The 23,695-nt window shown below is 39.1% G+C and overlaps 2 protein-coding genes across 2 annotated transcripts in view; both read right to left on the bottom strand.

The window, feature by feature from the left end:
- The window catches only part of LOC117595221 (nuclear GTPase SLIP-GC-like), a 772,829-nt gene that overhangs the window by 478,298 nt on the left and 270,836 nt on the right, over positions 1-23,695 (bottom strand). The gene's annotated exons all lie outside the window — the stretch shown is intronic.
- LOC117595164 (nuclear GTPase SLIP-GC-like) overlaps positions 19,269-23,695 on the bottom strand; it is a 49,800-nt gene continuing 45,373 nt past the window's right edge. The window contains exons 19-21 of the mRNA XM_034294996.1: positions 23,239-23,486; positions 19,912-20,028; positions 19,269-19,704 (exon numbers count right to left, since the gene is read on the bottom strand). Of these exons, the coding sequence (XP_034150887.1) occupies positions 19,549-19,704; positions 19,912-20,028; positions 23,239-23,486 (521 nt within the window). The 3' untranslated portion in view covers positions 19,269-19,548. The remainder of the gene's footprint in view (positions 19,705-19,911; positions 20,029-23,238; positions 23,487-23,695) is intronic.

Raw genomic sequence — 23,695 nt, 5'->3', positions numbered from 1 at the left:
CACAAACTAAAACAGCCATCCTCTTAATGGAATAAAATGTGATGAGTTATGTCCTGTGTGATGTTGCAATATTTCTGAAATGTTAATCCTTATTATGTGAGATGGTGATAGAAATGCCTTCATGCACAAACATTAATATAAAAACATTGCAATGTGTATTATGTGGTCTTCCCACAATCAAAGAGGAAATCATCCTGCAGAGGAGGTTATGAACATGACTTGTATCTTTGTGATACAGCTATTTAGAGAACTACGTTCATACAAAGATGTGTAAGTTGATCTAAATAATAATTGTGCTTTGTAATATAAAATATGTCCTTTAGGGGTGAGGATTTATGTATATAGTTATAGGTAAAAAGTACATTTCCTGAGGAACTCTTGGCTGCGTTAATGGAAGCTGTTGATGACGTGGCCACTTCAAAGTTCTCATCAACATTGCTGTGTTTGTTCTGTTCCTGCAATTAAAAAACACGAGACATGCCGAGACATTTGTAAGGCAATGAATAATTGATATACAATAATGTTTAGTTTAATCTAATGTTTTCTAATTTAGACTGAATGCAAACTATTTACCCTACACTTACAGATACACACGTAAAACCTGGTCTTTTCCGTAAACTTTTGTTAAAATTCCTATCATTTGTTATCTATACCTTTAGAAGTTTGTGTTTGTGAGCAAATTTTGTCCGTGGTCCTATTTTTGGGATCAAGTTAATGAATTCTTTCTCTTCGAGTAAGAGAAAACCTTCTTCGTCTATTTCTTGCTCTGAAATTCAGGAAAAATATATTAAAAAGACATGAGATGAGATTAACAAATACAACTGTGCTTACTCTTGAGTTGATATCATTACAGTACTAATGTATAATAATGCAATATATGAATTCATATTATTATACAGCTTAATATACATTGTATAAATCATTAAACATTTTCACCTTCAAAATTAATCCATTGACTGAGGTCCCACTTTGTCAATATGTCTCTGACAAAATCTGATGACGCCATGACAGTTCACTATGAACAGAATAAATACAGTTTAATTAAGATGAAAAGAGGATTTGTAAAAACATTTGCTACATAGTAATAGTAGTATGTTGACAATACATGTTCTAATCAAATATTCAAAATATAGTAGGAAGCAGAGAGACTTTGGAAGAGAATGTTGAAATTCACGAAATAAAATATTTTTACACCGGATTTCACTTCAATATAAATGAATTAATGCAGATGTTTTTTTCTCAAAACCTTTAATGTTAGGTTCTGGTTTTGAGGCTTTTTTAACAGTTGTAGTTTTAGTTTGTTGTATTTTGTTGTATTTATGTTTTATTTTTTCATTCCATGTTATATTTCTATGCTTGGTTAAATTTTCATTAATGTTCAACCCCAATTTTTAGCACCTCCTATAAACACAGCTCAAAGAAATTAAGGGAACACTTAAATCACAACATTGGGTCTTAATGAAGTACAGTGGAGAGAACAAGTATTTGATACACTGCCGATTTTGCAGGTTTTCCAACTTACAAAGCATGTAGAGGTCTGTAATCTTTTACAGGTAGACTTCAACTGTGAGAGACGGAATCGAAAACAAAAATCCAGAAAATTACATTGTATGATTTTTAAATAATTAATTTGCATTTGATTGCATGTTTTCCGATTACCTACCTGTAACCCTGCGTTTTCCCCTGCCTAGACAAACCCGACAACTGCACGCACCTGTTTACCGCACTGGACCTCAGAGCCACCCTGCATCTAGATTCCACACCAACACACAGCCACTCGGCCCAACCCCCAGCACCTTCCAGTGCTATACATGAGCCATTTGTTTGCCTAGCTCCCTAGGATAACACATTTGACATCAACCCTGATAGTAAAAAGTGTCTGCAGGCTTGCTACCCTATGCCCTAGGCTATAGATTGCCAGTTGTGGACTGATGTTCGCCACACAAGTCCCCCGATGGGTTCAGCCTTGCGCTGAACAATTATTTCATTCAATGCTATTCTTTTGGTTTGGGGAACTCAGGTCATGTCACGGTCTTTCAGCACACAGGAGCCAGGCGCAGGGAGGTAGCTTGCTTTCCTTTTATTTGGGGTGAAGCAAGCGTAGATAATGCCAAACAAGCAGACACTGAACACACTAATAAAACGTAAGATGTCCAGTAAAACCAAAGAATACAATAGACGACAGAGCGTCTTTACAGCAAACAATAAACCACAAAACCCTCCTAACAATCAGTCAAACAGGGGCGCTGGTAGCAGAGGGAAGGGGGCGGTGGCTTCAGAAAGCCAGTGACGCCAACCGCCGGAGCCTGGGCGCACCAGCAGGGGGAGCCCCAGGAGAGGGAGTTGTGACAGCTTACCTGCCAGTGTTACACTATCGTAGGCTTAGTATTTGTTTTTTGTTTTTTAGGGATACCAAATACCAATTATTAACTATGAATATTTAATAAAGACAGAAACACTTTGTCTTGTGATACATTGTCAACAGAGCATCTATGGAATTCTTTGTTGTTTAAGTCTAATCAGAGTAACTAAAGGCTACTGCTACAAAAACACATTAAAAGTAGAAATGCTGATAGATGCTGTAGTTATTTACATCGACCAAAGGTTTTCTAGAAATAATTGATGTTGGTTCATGTATGTTATGGCAACCGCTTTATCCTACATTAAACAAGACTGATCATTGTACTACTACTCATAGTTTACTGTTATTTTCAGTTTCCATTTCCATGAAATGTCTGACAGTTTAGTTTGCCAGTGTTCAGTAGAATAACAGGCATAGTTGTGGTAGGTAGGTGGGAACAAGGGAGGTGCTGCACATTGTTTTAATGGAGTACAGCAAGCTAGCTCACTAATTAAAACATTGTGTGCTGTTCAAAGATAAATGTGACAAACTGAAGCAAAGCTAATCAAGTCAACATGGCCCACAGGTAGTTCAGCTTGTTTGGAAATGTTTTCCAACGTACCCAGAGCTGGAGATCATTCTCAGCATTAAAGAGAGGTGTCCCATAAACAGTTTTCAGGCAAAAAGTTTGGAAAGACTTAGCCCTTTATCTTGAAGGGGCAAGTGTGTCCAAACTATAGATTAGTACTGTAACCACCAGTATAAATCCAAATGTTGCAGTCATACTCCTTATTTAGTGAGCTTCCTATTTGAACTGCTGTGTGCCAATTTCGTAGTAGATCTCAACTTCTGACAGATTGTCCACTGTGTCTGACTGGCTCATTTGTCTAATTAAGCATAGTGAGCCCCGCACCCTGGGAGTGACAGCTAAGTTACACCCCTGACCCAACCACCCAGTGTGTTATTGCATAACTATAAAAAAGTCCTCTTAACCAGGTGAGTGTAATATGTTTTATGGTGCTGTTGGTACACCTTGCCTAGTGTGTAGAGTAATGTTCTGTAATGTGGAAAGATCTTAACCAGATCTTAACCAGGCTCTAGGCTGCAGGACATGGGTATCGACATACAATGGGCCATACTTAGTGGCACCTATTAAAATGTATCCAAAACAGATAACCCCAGGGGGAATTTATCTCAGGACCAAATTGTGCAACAAAATGTTGTTGCATACTAGAATCCACTCATCTACCAGTCCACATAGACAAGGACCCTCTACCCTTACAATAAGATGGCATTATCAATATGTACAATTGTTTGTTAAACTTTACACAACAGATTCCTGTTTCCAGTACACCCCTATAGGCCTAGTGAACACACTCAAATTAGTTAATAACAATGGAACAGATCCAAAATTGTGTTACAACACAACAGATTTGCCTCCTGCCACATATCGGTGCAAGTTGCTCCTCATAAGAACATAGTCATTGTATTGCATAACCAAACTTTTCTTAGAGGTGATTTTGCTGGACCCAGACCTTTTGTTTGGAGAAAAATGCAGGGATGGAACCTACTGTGTTTGCTCTTATGCTGCTAATCTCACAGCCTGGATGAATGCAAAACCCTTCTATGAGCATCCTGATATTGTTTTAACCTTACAACCTGAGACTGTCACAAACCAACAACAGTGTCCAAATCCATATCCTGTCACTAGAGGTGTTCTTAAGGGAAACAATAATAAGTATGATTAACAATTGTATGATGTAAATCTAGTCAGGATCCAAGCATCATACAACCTATTCAACTGTCAGTCAGCATTTCAGGCCCATTGTAGCACAGATGACAGAACGTAGACATGGTTACAGACACAAATAGAGGATCTGATATCAGACTACAAAGGCAGATTAGCTGTTAGAGTCACGAACACCAGTGTAAGGTGGGGTCTAATTTCAGATGTGACTGTCCTATTTGAGGACCGTAACTCCTTGTCCAATATATTTCAATAAGCCAAACAATCACAATCAGTGGCTTGGATTTAAAACCAAATGGCTACATCATTCAAGCAGTTAAGACAAGCAGTTAATCGCAAAATTATTGAAATACTTTAATATATTTGCTTAGCTAGATTCATTTAAGATAACATTATTTAGCAGAACGGCTAAACAGAAAATAATTAATCTAGCTAAGCAAATATATGAAAGTATTTCAATAATCTTGCGATTATGAAAGTGCAAAAACATAATTTTCTACTTGATCTTACCTTACACCAACTAGCACCTCTTCTGTATTGAGTCCATGTGATAATAGTTCCGTGTTTGTGCTCGTTTTATTGGCTGGGAAAAATCTTACCATTTTGACTGATACTCTACTAAGGGGATCGCTGATGTTTGACTGGAGGAGGGCTTACGATTGACAAGGGGAGGACTGACGATTGACAAGGGGAGGGCTTACGATTGACAAGGGGAGGACTGACGAATGACAAGGGGAGGGCTGACGATTGACTAGGGGAGGACTGACGATTGACAAGGGGAGGACTGACGATTGACAAGGGGAGGATTAAAGCTTAATCGGGGTGATGTTTGATAAGGCGAGAGCGGATACTTGACCAAGGGAGGGGTGACGTTTGACCGGGGGAGGGGTGATGACTGAGTAGGAGGAAGAACTGAGTTTCTGGGGAGGAATGATAACGTTCCTAATATGGATGCTGTACAAGACTGATCATCGTCCAACTACTCGTGGTTTGCTGTAACTTACAGTTTTAATTTCAAGAAATGGAGGAAAGTCTGAGGTGTGGTAGATGGGAGGAGACAGGTGAGTGGGTGAGTCACGGTGTCGTGGTGTGCGTAAAAAAAGGGAGCCAAACGCAGGGAGGAAGTTAATGTCGCGGTTTCAATTTTTTCAGAAAAGCACGCATAATGTAAAGGGCGTACAAGCGTAAACCGTAAACGTACAGGCAGCTTCTTCATACAACACCAAACATAGAACAATACCTCAAAAAGACGCCCAGGAACACAGGAACTAATATATAATTTTAAACACAATACTAACAAGGAACTACCAGTAACTGTATCTAACTAACCAATCTAATCCAACTGTCCATTAATAAAATAACCTATGGGCTTTGATCATACCATTCAGCGTGAAGACTGAGAGTGGCAAACTAAAATAAAATGAAGTTCCCCGATGGGTTCAGCCTTGCGCTGAACAATTATTTGATTCAATGCTATTTTTTTGTTTTGGGGAACTCAGGTTATGTCACAGTCTGTCGACAAACAGGAGCCAGGCGCAGGGAAGTAGCTTGCTTTCCTTTTATTTAGGGTGAAGCAAGCGTAGATAATGCCAAACAGGCAGACACTGAACACACTCCAACAAAACCTAAGATGTCCAGTAAAACCAAAGAATACAATAGTCGATGGAGCGTCTTTACAGCAAACAATAAACCACAAAACCCTCCTAACAATCAGACAAACATTTACTCAACATAATGAGACAAACGAGGTACAGGGGCGCTGGTAGCAGAGGCTTCAGAAAGCCAGTGACGCCGACCGCCGGAGCCTAGGCGCACCAGCAGGGGGAGCCCCAGGAGAGGGAGTTGTGACAGCTTACCTGCCAGTGTTACACTATAGTAGGCTTAGTATCTGTTTTTTGTTTTTTAGGGATGAAATAACCAATTGTTAACTTTGAATATTTAATAAAGACAGAAACTATTTGTCTTGTGAAACATTGTCAACAGAACATCTATGGAATTCTTTGTTGTTTAAGTCTAATCAGAGTAACTAAAGGCTTTTGCTACAAAAACACATTGAAAGTAGAAATGCTTATAGATGCTGTAGCTACTTACATTGACAAAAGGTTTTCTAGAAATAATTGATGGTGGTTCATGTATGTTATGGCCACCGATTTATCCTACATTAAACAAGACTGATCATTGTCCTACTACTCATAGTTTACTGTTATTTTCTGTTTCCATTTCCATGAAATGTAAGAAAGTCTGACAGTTTAGTTTGCCAGTGTTCAGTAGAATAACAGGCATAGCTGTGGTAGGTAGGTGGGAACAAGGGAGATGAGGCACATTGTTTTAATGGAGTACATCAAGCTAGCTCACTAATTAAAACATTGTGTGCTGTTCAAAGATAAATGTGACAAACTGAAGCAAAGCTAATCAAGTCAACATGGCCCACAGGTAGTTCAGCTTGTTTGGAAATGTTTTCCAACGTACCCAGAGCTGGAGATCATCCTCAGCATTAAAGGTGTCCTATAAACAGTTTTAATGCAAAAAGTTTGGAAAGACTTTGCCCTTTCTCTTGAAGGGCCTAAATGTTGTAGCCTAAATGTTGTACATATTATGTATTGTTCGTTACAGGTAAATATTTGCTGGATGTTGAGAATTGCTTAAGGGAATGCCAGGCCAAATGTCAAGCTTTGAATGGCGCAAATTGAATACATTTAAATGTGTTTCTGAACCAATGTCGATACTCTTGTTCTTACATATACAGATGAGGGACTGATACATAATCAACTGATTTCTTTGCTAAAGCGTTGTCAAGCAGCTATTTTGAGACAATGTTTTATGTATGTGCATGAAACAAATGGTAATTATATTGTACGAGCCGTAACAAAATGGCTTGCTACCTTTAGTAATTTTAACTAGCATATTTCGGTTGCTCACAATAACATGTGTTCGCAGTATCAGTCAACAGAAGCTATCCAGGGTTGTTGTTGGTAGTGACATCAGCCCATAGAGCCAAAGTAGAGATAAAAACATATCCTTCTAAAGAACTTAACCAGGCTCTAGGCTGCAGGAAATGGGTATCGAGATACAATGGGCCATACTCAATGGCACCTATTTAAATGTATCCAAAACAGATACATTCCCCTGGGGTTATCTCAGGACCAAATTGTGCAACAAAATGTTGTTGCATACTAGGATCCACTCATCTACCAGTCCACATAGACAAGGACCCTCTACCCTTACAATAAGATGGCATTATCAGTATGTACAATTGTTTGTTAAACTTTACACAACAGATTCCTGTTTCCAGTACACCCCTATATGCCTAGTGAACACACTCAAATTAGTTAATAACAATGGAACAGATCCAAAGTTGTGTTACAACACAACAGATTTGCCTCCTGCCACATATCGGTGCAAGTTGCTCCTCATAAGAACATAGTCATTGTAGTGCATAACCAAACATTTCTTAGAGGTGATTTTTCTGGACCCAGACCTTTTGTTTGGAGAAAAATGCAGGGATGGAACCTACTGTGTTTGCTCTTACGCTGCTAATCTCACAGCCTGGATGAATGCAAAACCCTGTCTATGAGCATTCTGATATTGTTTTATCCTTACAACCTGAGACTGTCACAAACCAACAACAGTGTCCAAATCCATATCCTGTCACTAGAGGTGTTCTTAAGGGAAACAATAATAAGTATGATTAACAATTGTATGATGTAAATCTAGTCAGGATCCAAGCATCATACAACCTATCCAACTGTCAGTCAGCATTTCAGGCCCATTGTAGCACAGATGACAGAACATAGACATGGTTACAGACACAAATAGAGGATCTGATTTTAGACTATAAAGGCAGATTAGCTGTTAGAGTCACGCACACCAGTGTAAGGTGGGGTCTAATTTCAGATGTGACTGTCCTATTTGAGGACCGTAACTCCTTGTCCAATATATTTCAATAAGCCAAACAATCACAATCAGTGGCTTGGATTTAAAACCAAATGGCTACATCATTCAAGCAGTTAAGACAGAAAATGTGTTTCGCTTTGTATTGTTTAGATTGGTAGCAGAAAAATATTGTTGTAGTAAATTATAAACGATGTGTGTAACACAAGAATTATGGTTACCCAAATGCAAAATACATATTATACATCCAGCCCAGACTGCATCTCTTAGATCAAATCATGCAACAAGGTGAAAACATCTAGTCCAGGATCTTTAAGTTGCTTTAAATGTGAATGTTTTCTCAGACGGTGTAAATTAAGTAAAGCCAAAAAGGTCCCACTGAATAGGCAGATGTTTTTGTGTCCATGCAACAAGAATATTAATACAATTATTTATTTTTCAAAGCATGAAAGACAAAGTCTTAAAATAATCTGATGATCCACACTAAACACATTTTTGTGTGTAACTACTGATTAAAGAACTTAGGGTATTTCAGCATGCCTTTAGCAGGCAGACCGAGATTGCCAGACAAAAATAAAACTATACTTTCAAAGAAGGATTAAGCCATGCTCTCAACCACAACGTAAATAAAGACAGAAATACTTTGTCTCGTGAAACATTGCCAACAGAACTGAAACAACAGAACAGCTATGGAATTATTTGTTGATTAAGTCAAATTAGTGTAACCAAAGGAAAATGCTACAAAAAAATCTAACTGAACATAGACATGCAGGAGGATGCTGTATCTACTTACATTGACAATAGGTGTTCTAGAAATAATGAGGATGGTGCATGTATGTCAAGGCTAACACACATTAAACAAGACTGATCATCGTCCAACTACTCGTGGTTTGCTGTAACTTATAGTTTAAATTTCAAGAAAATTGAGGAAAGTCTGAGGTGTGGTAGATGGGAGGAGACAGGTGAGTGGGTGTGTCACGGTGTCGTGGTGTGCGTAAAAAAGGGAGCCAAACGCAGGGAGGAAGTTAATGTCGCTGTTTCTATTTTTTCAGAAAAGCACGCATAATGTAAAGGGCGTACAAGCGTAAACCGTAAACGTGCAGACAGCTTCTTCATACAACACCAAACATAGAACAATACCTCACAAAAGACGCCCAAGAACACAGGAACTAATATATAATTTTTAACACAATACTAACAAGGAACTACCACTAAATGTATCTAACTTCCCAATCTAATCCAACTGTCCATTAATAAAATAACCTATGGGCTTTGGTCATACCTATCAGCGTGAAGACAGAGTGGCAAACTAAAATAAAATGAAGTTCCCCGATGGGTTCAGCCTTGCGCTGAACAATTATTTGATTCAATGCTATTTTTTTGGTTTGGGGAACTCCGGTTATGTCACGGTCTATCGACAAACAGGAGCCATGCGCAGGGAAGTAGCATGCTTTTGTTGAAGTCTAACACTTCCCCGAGTTGGTTTGTTGGAAAGGAGAATAAAACACCAGGAGTCAGGTCAATTACCGTATCGTATATCCATTTATTACAGAAGCTTCTGGAGACAAGTGTCGCCGCACAATGTCTAAGGATCAACAGTCAAAACATCATTTTTATACTTCTACTACGCCCAAATAGATAGAGGCGTTAACTTACAAACTTGCAAGTGTGTCCTTGGCCCAATCCCAGTTCTATTCCTTATAGGATAACTGCAAGTACCCCCTTGCCCCCTTTGTGGTGTCTGTGTTGTCTGTCCAACTATGTGTGTGTGTCTCTAACCTGTGTCCTGTTTCTCACAAAACAGACATACTAAATCTTTCTCTCCCCGGCAACCGCTTAAACAGGGTTTCCTATTCTCCTACTTGCTCCTTCAGTTTCAGCTCATATTACAAACAATTAATATTCTGCTTCATTGGTTACAACAGCTTATAACAGTTCACTAACTAATACAATCAATACATCTACACTTTCCTTTTATTTGGGGTGAAGCAAGCCTAGATAATGCCAAACAGGCAGACACTGAACACACTCCAACAAAACCTAAGGTGTCCAGTAAAACCAAAGAATACAATAGTCGATGGAGCGTCTTTACAGCAAACAATAACCCACAAAACCCTCCTAACAATCAGACAAACATTTACTCAACATAATGAGACAAACGAGGTACAGGGGTGCTGGTAGCAGAGGGAAGGGGGCGGTGGCTTCAGAAAGCCAGTGACGCCGACCGCCGGAGCCTGGGCGCACCAGCAGGGGGAGCCCCAGGAGAGGGAGTTGTGACAGCTTACCTGCCAGTGTTACACTATAATAAGCTTAGTATTAGTTTTTTAGGGATGAAATACCAATTGTTAACTTTGAATATTTAATAAAGACAGAAACTCTTTGTCTTGTGAAACATTGTCAACAGAACATCTATGGAATTCTTTGTTGTTTAAGTCTAATCAGAGTAACCAAAGTCTATTGCTACAAAAACACATTGAAAGTAGAAATGCTTATAGATGCTGTAGCTACTTACATTGACAAAAGGTTTTCTAGAAATAATTGATGGTGGTTCATGTATGTTATGTCCACCACTTTATCCTACATTAAACAAGACTGATCATTGTCCTACTACTCATAGTTTACTGTTATATTCTGTTTCCATTTCCATGAAATGTAAGAAAGTCTGACAGTTTAGTTTGCCAGTGTTCAGTAGAATAACAGGCATAGCTGTGGTAGGTAGGTGGGAACAAGGGAGATGAGGCACATTGTTTTAATGGAGTACAGCAAGCTAGCTCACTAATTAAAACATTGTGTGCTGTTCAAAGATAAATGTGACAAACTGAAGCAAAGCTAATCAAGTCAACATGGCCCACAGGTAGTTCAGCTTGTTTGGATAAATTCCACAGGAACTAATATAGGTTACCTAACGAGGGAATGGACACCAGGTGTGTGCAATAGACTCTGAGCACCAGCGTATGAGGAACTTCCGCTTTTGTCTAGAAGTCTGCATTGCAGTTTCCGGTTTACTTACTAATACTCATCCGCATTAGTAAACACCTAAACTCACAACAAGATGAGTGATGCTGTTGTACAGAAAAAAAAGAAATATAATGTCCGTGACTCATTTAAGTTTCAAGGTACAAGTGGGGCATCATTTTAATCAGGAGAATGTCCTCTTTTTAATAAAATATGGTTTGCGTCATTCAATGACTTCAAACGCTAGATTAGAAATAGTCAGAAAAGGCGATTTTTTTGTATACTTCCACGTAATGCAGGTTTAAGCGCAATTAATACCATATAGGACCAGATGTTTACTTCCTATTCCAGTTATTTTTCAGTTTCATTGTGAAATGAGGTTACAGTAGTAAAATAAAAGAGGAGACCTGTTTTGGTGCTTTTTTGAGGCTATGGAATTTTAAGCTTCATTCAGGTTAAAGAGGCTGAACGAAGGTTCATTTCAATTCACTTGCTATGTGGACGCGCTTGCATTCCAACTCACCCAGCGTTCTTTTGCCGTTTTTGAGGCTATTTACTTAAGGTGATCACCCGTGTCGCCCAAAATGTCAGTTTTTAGTAGATGTCTCCATTATCCTGTTTAGTGTAATATGTTTTATGGTGCTCTTGTTACACCTTGCCTAGTGTGTAGAGCAATTTGAATGGTGTCTTAATCTAGTGCGACATTCTGATGTCACACAAACAAGCCTATTTATTTTCTCAGAAGACCGGGGATACAAGGTGGGATATCAACGTATCTCCAACTGAACCAGGTGTAAAGACAGAAAAAACAAATTTTCAAGGAACTAAACGGTTCCTTCAGCTTGTTGTGTCTGCATTTCCACCGCGGTCTAAAGACCTGTGAAGATTAGGCAAATTAGTCTGCTGACGTATGTTCTTACTCTGGCGTATGCACAATAACCATGGAGGAGATTCAAGTTGCGCTGCTGTTGATTGTGATTTATTGGATTTTACAAGTTATTGTGTAGATTGACCATGAGATGACAGACAGATTTACGCGCATAAACATGTTATGTTCTTTATCTGTTATGATTTAATAAATATTTGAGCAGTAAGCGAGACAGTGTGTGGGAGTGCTTCTGTTTTCAGATTTACACAAATAGCCATACACACATATTTGGTTCCAAAACTATTTCTCACCAAAAACGTTGTTGCAAAATACAAATATGCAAGGCAATATCTGGGTAATCACAGGCACAGTTTATTTTACTCGATTTACTAAACAATATTATTTTACACAAATAATGAATTGTTGGAGACAGGAGTAGAAGGCACAAACAATGCAAATTAATTATTTAAAAATCATGTGATTTTCGCGATTTTTGTTTTAGATTCCGTCTCTCACAGTTGAAGTGGCCTATGATAAAAATGACAGACCTCTACATGCTTTGTAAGTAGGAAAACCTGCAAAATCGGCAGTGTATCAAATACTTGTTCTCCCACTGTAAATGCACCCACTGTGCACTGTGAAATTTTGCTAATAGTATTTCCTGCTTTGTATTGAAAGTATCAAAATAAACGCACATTATCTATACACAAATATACCATACTCTGTATATACATATGGCTTGTGTCAGACAACTCTGCCTTACTAGGTAATCAGATCTAGGGGTATTTGCCTGCGTCCTCTCCTCATCGCCTCCGCAGTACTTCATGCTATTTTAGGTGGTTGATTCTCATGTGTTTTAACACGTTTCTGGTATTGTCATAATATCATACAGACTTTTTACGAAGATCACATGTTGCTTCACGTTGGATTATTGGCGTGAAATAACACCAAACAATCCTTCGTTTCCGTTCTGCCACTAACACACTAACCTCATCAAATTGTAGTTTAATTATGAGTGTGTTTCACAGCTTGCCTGTGTGTAGGTTATAGAGCGGAATGAGACAGCAGAAGACCTAGTTCCTATAAACAATTTTTTTGCAGCACCGGAGACACATTGAGTTGATAAAATAAATAATAATAATATCTGGTTAAAGAAAGCACTTGGTATCGATATTCTTATTTGAAGATCGACTCTCCAAAAAAAAAGTGAGAATCGAAAGTATCGATACTTTTTTATCGATCTGCTCATCCCTAGTATGTGCTCTTTGTGCCTGGCTGCCAGCGCCGTTCTATAGCTCAATAGTAGGCGTAAGCCTTTACAAGTTGTGAAAAATACAGAATTCACTGTAGCAATGTTTTTTAGTCGCCAGTAAAATATATTGACGCAAGGTGTTAAACAGGGAGTTGGGCCAGGTCGTGCAGGCTAGACAAAACTGACAACTCAAGTCACGTTTCCACTTGTTTGTTATAATTTGATTTAACAATCATAGCAAAATTTTACTCCCAACACCCATTCAAAAACCGAATAGGCCTGAATGTATCTGGCAGACTACGCATAGACATATGCAATCTGACATGCCTTATCCAGAACGGCCCTGATGAGATACTGAAATAGCTTTTTCCTTTCTATTCTCCGTGAGTTGGGCTACTGGTTTATTGTTTTTTATTCACCATTAATGCAGGCAAAACAAGCAAGCAGGATTGCCAAAATAAGATTGGCAATAGATTGTTAACATCTATTGCCAGGTTGCTACTGTTTGTCAGTGGTCAATTAAGTCTCAATGTCCTTCTCTAATTGTGATAATTAATAACCTCCTAGAAACTATACATATTACCATTAATAATGCAAATATTTCTTTCAAATCCCAAAACTAGCCCAAAACATATATTCATTTGTTTAGAAAAAGACCAATACGTTTCTTGCACTTTGTACTGAGAAATGTAATATTACTCAAATGTATCATGGCATAATATTGAATAGGATGAAATTGACCAGTGTTTAATATACAGCTCCGGAAAGAATTAAGAGACCTCTACAACTTTTTCTTTCCTTTCCAAAAAAAGTTGAAAAGGAAGGTTTTGAGTTAGGAACAGAAGCGTTCAATTTGCAGTGGTCTCTTAATTTTAACCCTTCTGTTCCTCACTCAAAACCTTCCTTTTCAACTTTTTTGGAAAGGAAAGAAAAAGGTGCAATTGTCACTTAATTCTTTCCGGAGATGTATTTTCATCCAAGTTCATGGTGTCTACAAATTGTACTTAAAATGTCAACAAGACCTGTATCTGTTAACCGGGCAATCTCGCCAATACTTGCCAGATTCCTCTGGGTAAATACAGGTTGTTCAACAAATGTAGAGTGTCAAGTTTCCAGAAACATTGTTTTCATTGTGCGTGGATGTAAAGAAATGGGAACACCTCAGTCTTACTGAATGTCCCACTTGTATATTTCACTTGGATTGATAGTTTTCATGTGCCGTCACAGCAAATGGGAACGCTCACTTGGCAGACAAAACAAACTCACCTTCCATTGCCCTCCATCGACAACTCCACAACTTTCAATAGTTTTCCTCAAAATGCCAGAGTTGCAGTTCAATTGGATGCACTAACCGCATATACAGTATATTGTATTTGCAATCATATACATGTAAATCATATACAGTATCTCACAAAAGTGAGTACACCCCTCACATTTTTGCAAATATTTGATTATATCTCATCATGTGACAACACTGAAGAAATAACACTTTGCTACAATGTAATGTAGTGAGTGTACAGCTTGTATAACAGTGTAAATTTGCTGTCCCCTCAAAATAACACAACACACAGCCATTAATGTCTAAACCACTGGCAACAAAAATGAGTACACCCCTAAGTGATAAAGTCAAAATTGGGCCCAAAGTGTCAATATTTTGTGTGGCCACCATTATTTTCCAGCACTGCCTTAACCCTCTTAGGCATGGAGTTCACCAGAGCGTCACAGGTTGCCACTGGAGTCCTCTTCTACTCCTACATGACGACATCACGGAGCTGATGGATGTTAGAGACCTTGCGCTCCAATGTGGTTTAGGTCTGGAGTAGGGGTGGAGCCGAACACGGTATTTGGAAAGGCACAAATAACCTGGTTTTTACAAATACTTATTTCAAACAAATACTTTAAAAAATGTTTGTATTCGGGAACAAGAAAACCATTATATCAAAAAGCTGCGTTTTCTCATGAGACCGCAGTACATGCCCGGATGAGTGAGTGAGTGACGCTCAGTCAGGGGAGGGGGAAATAATAAAAGCGGTAACTGACACAGGCTGCTCCACACATCTCCATTCTCCACACAGCAACAGAGAGCGCTCTGTATTTTATTAGTTGTTGGTTAACCATGGATGAGTTGGCTGTTATGTTCTTTTTATTTTCAATGACGGTCCTTTTTACATGTTCATTCTGTCGGTTCAGCGTCCTCCAACAAGGACGGGTGGTGGTGGGGTTCATAATGTTCACAAATGGTATTTATTAGTTGTTGGTTTAACCATGGATGAAGTAATGGCTGTTATGTTATTTTCTTTTCAATGACGTTCCTTGTTACATGTTCATTGCTGGATTTATGGAAAAATATCAACCAATATTTCCATATCCATAATTATTATAATAGATTTAATTAAAGAATACTTACACTATAACGTAAATTAGAAGTGTAACGCAAAAAAAAAATAATGAATTTTTACACCTATTTTGAATTTTACTCGAATACAAATACTTTTCCCCCCTTAACAAATACAAATACAGATACAAATACTGGCTGCTTTGCACACCCCTAGTCTGGAGACAGGCGTGGCCAGTCCATCATCTTTACCCTCAGCTTCTTTAGCAAGGCAGCGGTCGTCTTGGAGGAGTGTTTGGGGTCATTATCATGTTGGAATACTGCCTTAGTCTGCTTGTCTTTAGCAAACTGTATGCAGGCTTTCTTGTGCATCATCTTTAGAAGAGGCTTCCTTCTGGGATGATAGCCATGTAGACCAATTTGATGCAGTGTGCAGAGTATGTTCTGAGCACTGACAGGCTGACCCCCCCACCCCTTCAACCTCTGCAGCAATGCTGGCAGCACTCATACGTCTATTGCCCAAAGACAACCTCTGGATATGATGCTGAGCATGTGCACTCAACTTCTTTGGTCGACCATTGCGAGGGCTGTTCTGAGTGGAACCTGTCCAGTTGAGCAGCAGCCCGGGCTGCAGCTCAATTTCAGGGTCTTGGCAATCTTCTTATAGCCTAGGCCATCTTTATGTAGAGCAACAATTCTTTTTTTCAGATCCTCAGAGAGTGTGTATCAATGTGAGGGGTGTACTCACATTTGTTAGTAATCATTGTAATGAATGACATGATCTGTTTTCGTCTGCACCGCTGCAAAAAACTCCATTGGCCTAGCTAATGTTAATGAAGCTAGCTAAACCTCTTGTTAAACACATAGCGTTAGCTAAGTTAATAACAAAGTTAATACAGGAGAAAATCACACCAGTCCAACCTTCTCCACAGCAATCCAGGATGTCAATTGTGGGTCATTTAAACAGTAGGAATTGGAATTGTTTTAGGTTAATTTGTATTAAACTTTGCTTTGACAATAAATAATTTATTTTCCTTCACCACCTGAACAATTGCATTATTGACCCACCCTGATCGAATGTACAGCTAGCAGCCTGTACCTTTGTCTGCTTTAATTTTGGTAGCAGAATAAGGGGGGGGGGGGATTCTCCACAAAGTACATGTACACATCCCCCAGGATCAGCTCAATTTTCACAGTTTTTAATGATAAATAACGCAGCGGCTGCTGTATATGGGTCACAAGTGCCTAAGACTTGCAGTGTGTTTGCATACCTTTGTTTTTCTTGTTTTGTGAGGTGATCTAATGGGCTGTAAAAGTAGACAGTTTCACCGGATTGTGAAGTAGCTCCATAGAATTCCCAGTGTTAGCCCCCATGTTTCAACAATGTTTTCCCCCGCCAGGCTGTCAGAGCAACCAGGTGACTGAAAACTATGAATTTTGCAAACAAGCAAACCAAAATCAAATCATTAAGTTATAATTACATTATTAAATAAATAAATATATACACATTGCATTTGCATTGTGAACACTTGAATTGTCCAAACTTAATAGACTTTTCATTTGGGTGGTGTAAAATTGTGCATCCTCCAAATGCGGTAGACTTTTCTTTTGGATGTTGTGAACTTTTGTCACTCACTCACTCAGTAAGAGAAATTTGCTCTTCCTGGCCGGCTCCGCTTACGCTGTCCGGCAACAATAAAAATGAAACAATAAGTAGACTAGTATAACTTACCTATTTACTGTATCTTATACACCCAGGAATTCGAACCTAGTATAACTCTGCCCCCCAGAGAAAAGTAGGTGAATCTTGTTATATTTACTAAACCCTCCTTATTGCAAGAAAGTGTGGTCCTGCTTGTTGAGGTTGCAGTTATGCAAGTTATGTTTAGAACAGGGGCTTAGGTTCAGGGCTCGATTAAGGGTTAGATATGGGTAAGGGGCAGGGCTAGTTGTGTTTAGTGCATAGTTAAAGCTGTTGTTGACAGTAAACAGCTACAACCCAGTTATAAACCATCTACTTTGGGTAATCCAACTGAAGTGCTGCAGCTCATACATAACATCCGATAGTAGCCATTCAGGAACATGAAATTACTTGCTTTATTGGTTGGTTGAATTTGGAAAACAACATGGAAAACAAAGTATCTCATCAGTGTACAGAGATTGGTCAGAATACACCAAAATAAAATAATGACTAAAACCTTAATTTCTATAATGATTCATTTAATAAAAGTAGTAAAATAACTTCATACATATGGCCTTCTGCAGGGGATTTTGTTGTTCAGAATTTTTAACTTACAATAACATACATATTTAACATGCCATACTTTTTAATTTATACTGAAAATAATAGTGCAACCCTTTTCCAAAAAAGTTGGGATGATGCGTAAAATGCAAATTAAAACAGAATACAATTACGTGCCAATCATTTATGCCTATATTTAATAGAAAATAGAACAAAGATAACATATCAAATGTTGAACTAGAGCAAGGTTATTGTTTTTGGAAAAACGTGTGCCCATTTTGAATATGATGCCAGCAACACGTTTCAAACAAATTGTGATCGGGGCATGTTTATTACGATGTTGCATCGCCTCTTTTAACAACACTAAGTGTTTGGGAAATCAGGAGACCAACTGCTGTAGTTTTGAAAGTGAGATGTTTTCCCATTTTTGCTTGATATAGGATTTCAGCTGCTCACAAGTTCAGGGTCTCCTCTGTCATATTTTTCGTTTCATAATGTGCCAAAAGTTTTCAATGGCTGACAGGTCTGGACTACAAGCAGGCCAGTTTAACAGCTATGCTGTTGTAATATGTGCAGAATATGATTTGGCATTGTCTTGCTGATGCAAGAAAGGCCTTCCCTAAAAAAGACATGGTCTGGATGGCAGCATATGTTGGTCCAAAACCTGTATATATAGTTCAGTATTAATGGTACCTTCACAGATGTGCAAGTCACCCAGGCCATGTTACCATCAGGGATGTTGGCTTTTGAAATGTGCAGTGATAAGCCGTAATATCCCTATCCTTTTCAACCCACAGGACGAGGTGTCTATGATTTCCTAAAATAATTTCACATTTAGATTAGTCAGACCACGTTTTCCACTTTCCACCTCAGTCCATCTTAAATGAGCTCAGGCCTAGAGCATACAGCAGTGTTTTTGGTTCTTGTTTGTATCTGGTTTCTTATTTGCATGGTAGACTTTTAACTAGCATTTGTGGTTGCAGCGACCAACGGGGTTTAAAGATAATGGTTTTTGGAAGTGGTCCTCAGCCCATGCATTGATTTCCACTACCAAATCATGTCTGTTTTTAATGCAGTTCCGCTGAGGGCCCAAAGATCACGGTCATCCAATATTGTTTTTCGGCCTTATCGCTTGCATACAGAGATTTCTCTGGATACTCTAAATCGATTAATTATATTATGTAGCATAGATTGTGATCTCCAAACACTTTGCAATTTTATTTTGAGATATAAATTATTCTTTAATTGCGGCATTATTTGGCTGCGCAGTCCTGCACAAAGTGTTGAACCCCTCCCAGTCTTTACTTCTGAAAGATTCATCCTATCTGGGATGCTCTTTTTATACCCAATCATGTTACTGACCTGTTGCCAATTAACCTAATTAGTTGTGAGATGTTCCACCAGATTTTTTGAAACGTGCTGCTAACATCAAATTCCAAGTGGGCATTTATTTTGAATATGTATGAATTAATAAAATAAACCCTCAAACCCTGATTAATACATGAAAAAAAGTTATTAAAAAAGGAATATTCATTTAATGGCATAACAATTTTTGTAAATAACAGTGTAATAGGACAATGAAATAAACAAGAGAAAAAAAACATCTAAAATGTATTATAATTTACTAAATTGATTTTATAGAGACTTTGTATCCAAAAAAGTAAAGGTACAGGAACAAACTAATGCAAACTTGGGTAAATAGCAACAACTAGAGTTTATCGTATAAGATTTTACCTCCGGACGTGATGGCTAGACCAGAAAACGGTACAATGTGCCACTGTCTATTTGCATATTATAAAATTAGATGTAATTTTTAAAAAAGAATTGAGAAAATCTAATTAGATTAATTTATCATGCAAGTTTCCCTTAAATGTTTCAACATATAGGGGCAACATAAGTAAACAAACTGGTATTTTACTAACCGGTTTGTACCACACACTCCCACACTTTCTGGTCATTAGTCTCTCTGTCTAAAAGGGTCAGGTTCATGTTCTTGGCATCTGAAATACATTCCAAATTCACCTGAAATGTGGGTAGAAAGTTTGGCCTGAAGTCACCATCAAACGTCCTGCTCTGAAACACAACATAAGAGAATGTTAGCCCAACCTAGACAGCCCCAGATTAAAACAAATACAGTAGTTGTAACTTAGCGATATTAAACCCATGCATATCAAAAATCCTATTAAATTCTACAGACCAATTAATACCAACAAATATTCTGTAAGCTAAATCACCGCAAATATAAGAAGGTATGGTTGTGTCTGTGATGTCCATGCTTACTTTTAGATGTATGTTATAGTCCACCAGCTCACAACAGAGACGATATTTTCTTCCAGGACTCAAAGTGCATTCAGAACTGGTTTGAATGAAAGTACTCCCCTTCTGTTGATGTTCCACCTTCAAGGAAAACATAGGTGGATGAGATTCGGGGAATAAAAGATTTGTCCCGCAACTTTATAGTGCCTTGGCAAAACATGAAATACCTGAGTAATTTTTTATATACATATTACTGACTCACAAATTGGTGCATTTACATTTGGTTCTGTTTTATATTATATTTTTAAACTCAAACTTATTATTATTGTGAGGTGACATTGTGAGGTTTTAAGATATGCAATAATTGTAAAAAAAAAGTCAGTATGTTGCATTCACAGGTATTCAATCCCAACATACATATTTTACTTCAATAATTAATTTTTTAGGTATTTTGTTGTACAACCCTGTTTCCAAAAAACTAGTAATGCTCCATAAAATGCAAATAAAAATGGAATGCAATTATGTAAAAAGACAATATATTAAATGTTAAAACTGAGAAATGTTATTGTTTTTGGAAGTTTGAGTTTTGTTCTGTACCATAGATTGTGAGATCCCCAAACTATTTTAAATTTTACATTGAGAAACGTTATTCTTAAATTGTTGCACTATTTGCCCCCGCATTCTTCGAACAGAGTGGTAAATCCCCCCACATATTTTCTTCTGAAAGACTCATTCTATCAGGGATGCTCTTTTTATTCCCTATGATGTTACTGACATGTTGCCAAACATGTTCAGCAGAAAATATGTTCAGCACGCCAGCTCCATCTGAACCTCAATCCGCTGTGGAAAGCGGTCCGGAGAGCCGGCTCATTCCAGCCTCTGGACGCCTCAACTGTCCAGAATGACAGCGTGTACTCTGTGGCCATGAACGTTCCCTAACTAAGGCACATAAGCCGCTTGCCCCCTCCCGCCCCTCTGCTGGATGATCAAACATGGCTCGGAACGGAACGATGAACCTGGGAAATGACCTCAGTTCCCCAGATCCACCATCCCAAAACGGCGTTGCCCACTGGGCGCGCAGAGTGATTATTGTGACCGGATTGCCACAGCAGGACCGGGTCAACCCAGTTGACCAGGAACCTCCGGCTTAAGGAGAGACACATGGAAAGTGGGATGTTGTGTATGGTGGTAGGTATGCTGGAGCTTGTACATGATGTCGTTCACCAAGGACTGGTGGAAAGAGCACTTCTCGCCCTTGACATAAAGTTGAGGGTCAAGCAGACGTTGTAGAACAGCACGGACCTAGGCCACATGTTCAGTGTATGTCGGGAAGTAGACCAAGATATCATTGATGTATACCACCACATACCTCCCCAACATTTCCTGGAACACCTCAATGAGGAACGAATGGAACACGGCAGGGGCATTGGCCAGCCCGTATGGCATGACCAAGTACTCATAATGGACCGACGCCGTGTTAAAGGCTGCCTTCCACTCGTCTCCCTCCCAGATACGCACCAGGTTATACGCACTCCGGAGGTCCAGATTCTTGAGGTAGCTGGCACCCCTCAGGTCCTTGATGGCTGAAGGGATAAAGGACATCGCATACCTGAATTTGATAATGTTATTCAGGTAGTCTATACATGGCCGAAGCCCCCCACCCTTCAAAAGCAGGAGAGGTGGAGTGGCGGAGGTGTCCCTGCTCCAGCGTTTCTCTGATGTAGGTCTCCATGGATTTGTTTTCGGCCACTGGGAGGGGGTAAATCTGGCTTGGGGGGGGGGGGGGGGGCAGCTTCTGGTATGAGGTCAATGGCCCAGTCCCAGGAGTGGTGAGGAGGCTTTTTTGTTGGAAAACATCCCGCTTAAGTCTGCATACTCAGGTGGTCTGTTGGCTGGGAGGGTCACCCTCTGGGCTCTCCAATATTGCACCATACGTCACGGTCAAGAAGGTCTTCCCACACTCAGGGGACCATCCCAGGATCTTGCTCCAGGCGATGTTGGGATTGTGTTTCTGGAGCCATGGAAGCCCCAGGATGACGGGGTGTATGGAAGACATCATCACTAGCAATTCCAGTCTCTCTCGATGGCAGCTGTTAATGGTGAGAGTAAGTGGGGGGGTCACATGGGCAATGGAACCTGAACCCACGGGACGGCCATCCAAAGCCTGGATGAGCACCCAGGTGATGAATTGTAATCTTTAGGTCTCTTTACAGATGTTCAATAAGTTTTGGCTGGGCCACTAAAAAGCCCCTCCAGCTTTAATAAGATAGTTCTTTACCAGTATGAGAACCTCTGGGCTAAGGTTTTCTTCAAGGACTCTATTTTGCTCTATTCAATCTTCCTTCCTTCTTCACCGGTCCCCCAGTCCCTGCCGCAGAGAAGCATCTCGATAGAAATGCTCCCACTACAACACTTTACAGTGGGATGGCATAAACCAAGAATTAGCGTAGAACTTGTCATGGATGCCTAAGAGTTGAATTTTAGTCTTATTATACCAGATAATATTTTTACTCTTGCTCTCAGAGTCCTTCAGGCGGCATACCATATCACCTTACTCAGGAGAGCCTACCATCTAGCTACTAGGCCATAAAGGCCTGATTGATGGCTTGGTTTTTGCTCTGACATGCACTGTGAAGTGTGGAACCTTATACAGACAGGTGTCTGCATTACTAATCCATGTCTAATCAAGTAAATCTGCCACAGGTGGACTCCAATCAAGTTGTATACTTCAAGGACGATAAAAGATCACTGAATGCATACAAGCTCAATTTGAAATGTCATGGTAAAGCGTCTTAAAACATTTCTGTTTCTGAAGAATAATTCACATCACCACCTGCACTAAAGCCACACAGAACAAGAGGATGGACCTGAACATGTTTGTGGTTCATTGTTTTTGTTGGGGAGTGACCTCAAGCGGAGCATTGGTAGGTGTCGATTGGAGAAATGTTGTTTTGAAAATTATTATAATAGTTATTAATTAGACCAAGTGTAGAAAGCCCCTAATAACGTGAGGCCTGAGGCAGTTGCCTCTTTTGCCTGATTATAATTGCACCCCGGCTGCAGAACAGTGAGAGTAGGTGTCCTGCTCATGTCGTGTAACCTAGGAGGTTGGTGTCCCATATACTCATCCTTGTAAACCTCTGCATTCCTGGTTTACACAAAATGTTTACTTGCTTTTTAGGACATGCAAATACTGCAGAAACTCCAAAATCATCACAACAGAGAGGTAAATTAATAAATGTTTCTGTAAGAGTTCAAAAAGGCAGTGTGCCAGTTAATTAATAAATGCTTAGTAATATGCATTTACCTTTGAAATAAACTTATGAATTCCTTTCAAATATAGAATAATACCTCATAGGTCGGCACATTCTTCGGCAACAAAAAAACATTCAGTATCCCCTTTTGGTTTGTGTTCCCTTGTGGACAGAGGAACAGCAGCACCTGACTTTGGACAGGGGGTGTAGACAAACCACATTTGATGAGGCCCACCAGGGAAGGGTTTGGGACGTTTACAACCACGTGGGAGGCAGTTGTCTTGAGGGGCTTCACAATCTCTATTGTGCCACCAGTAAAATGAGCCACTGATAAGACTTCTTCATCTGCAGAATAAGAAAAAGAGACTTAGTGATTTTAGTTTTACTGTAAATAAATGTAAAATCTTGAAATCATATATTACAACCCCCTTTTCAAAAAGGTTATTGCGTAAAATGCAATCAGAATGCAATGATGTGCAAATAATTTATCCATATACTGAAAGTAGAACAAAGACAAAATCTCAAATGTTAAAATTGAGAAAGGTTATTGTTTT

This window comes from Esox lucius, chromosome 11, assembly GCF_011004845.1.
Source record: "Esox lucius isolate fEsoLuc1 chromosome 11, fEsoLuc1.pri, whole genome shotgun sequence".
NCBI classification, from domain to species: Eukaryota; Metazoa; Chordata; class Actinopteri; order Esociformes; family Esocidae; genus Esox; species Esox lucius.
This window is presented reverse-complemented; position numbering and strand designations above follow the sequence as displayed.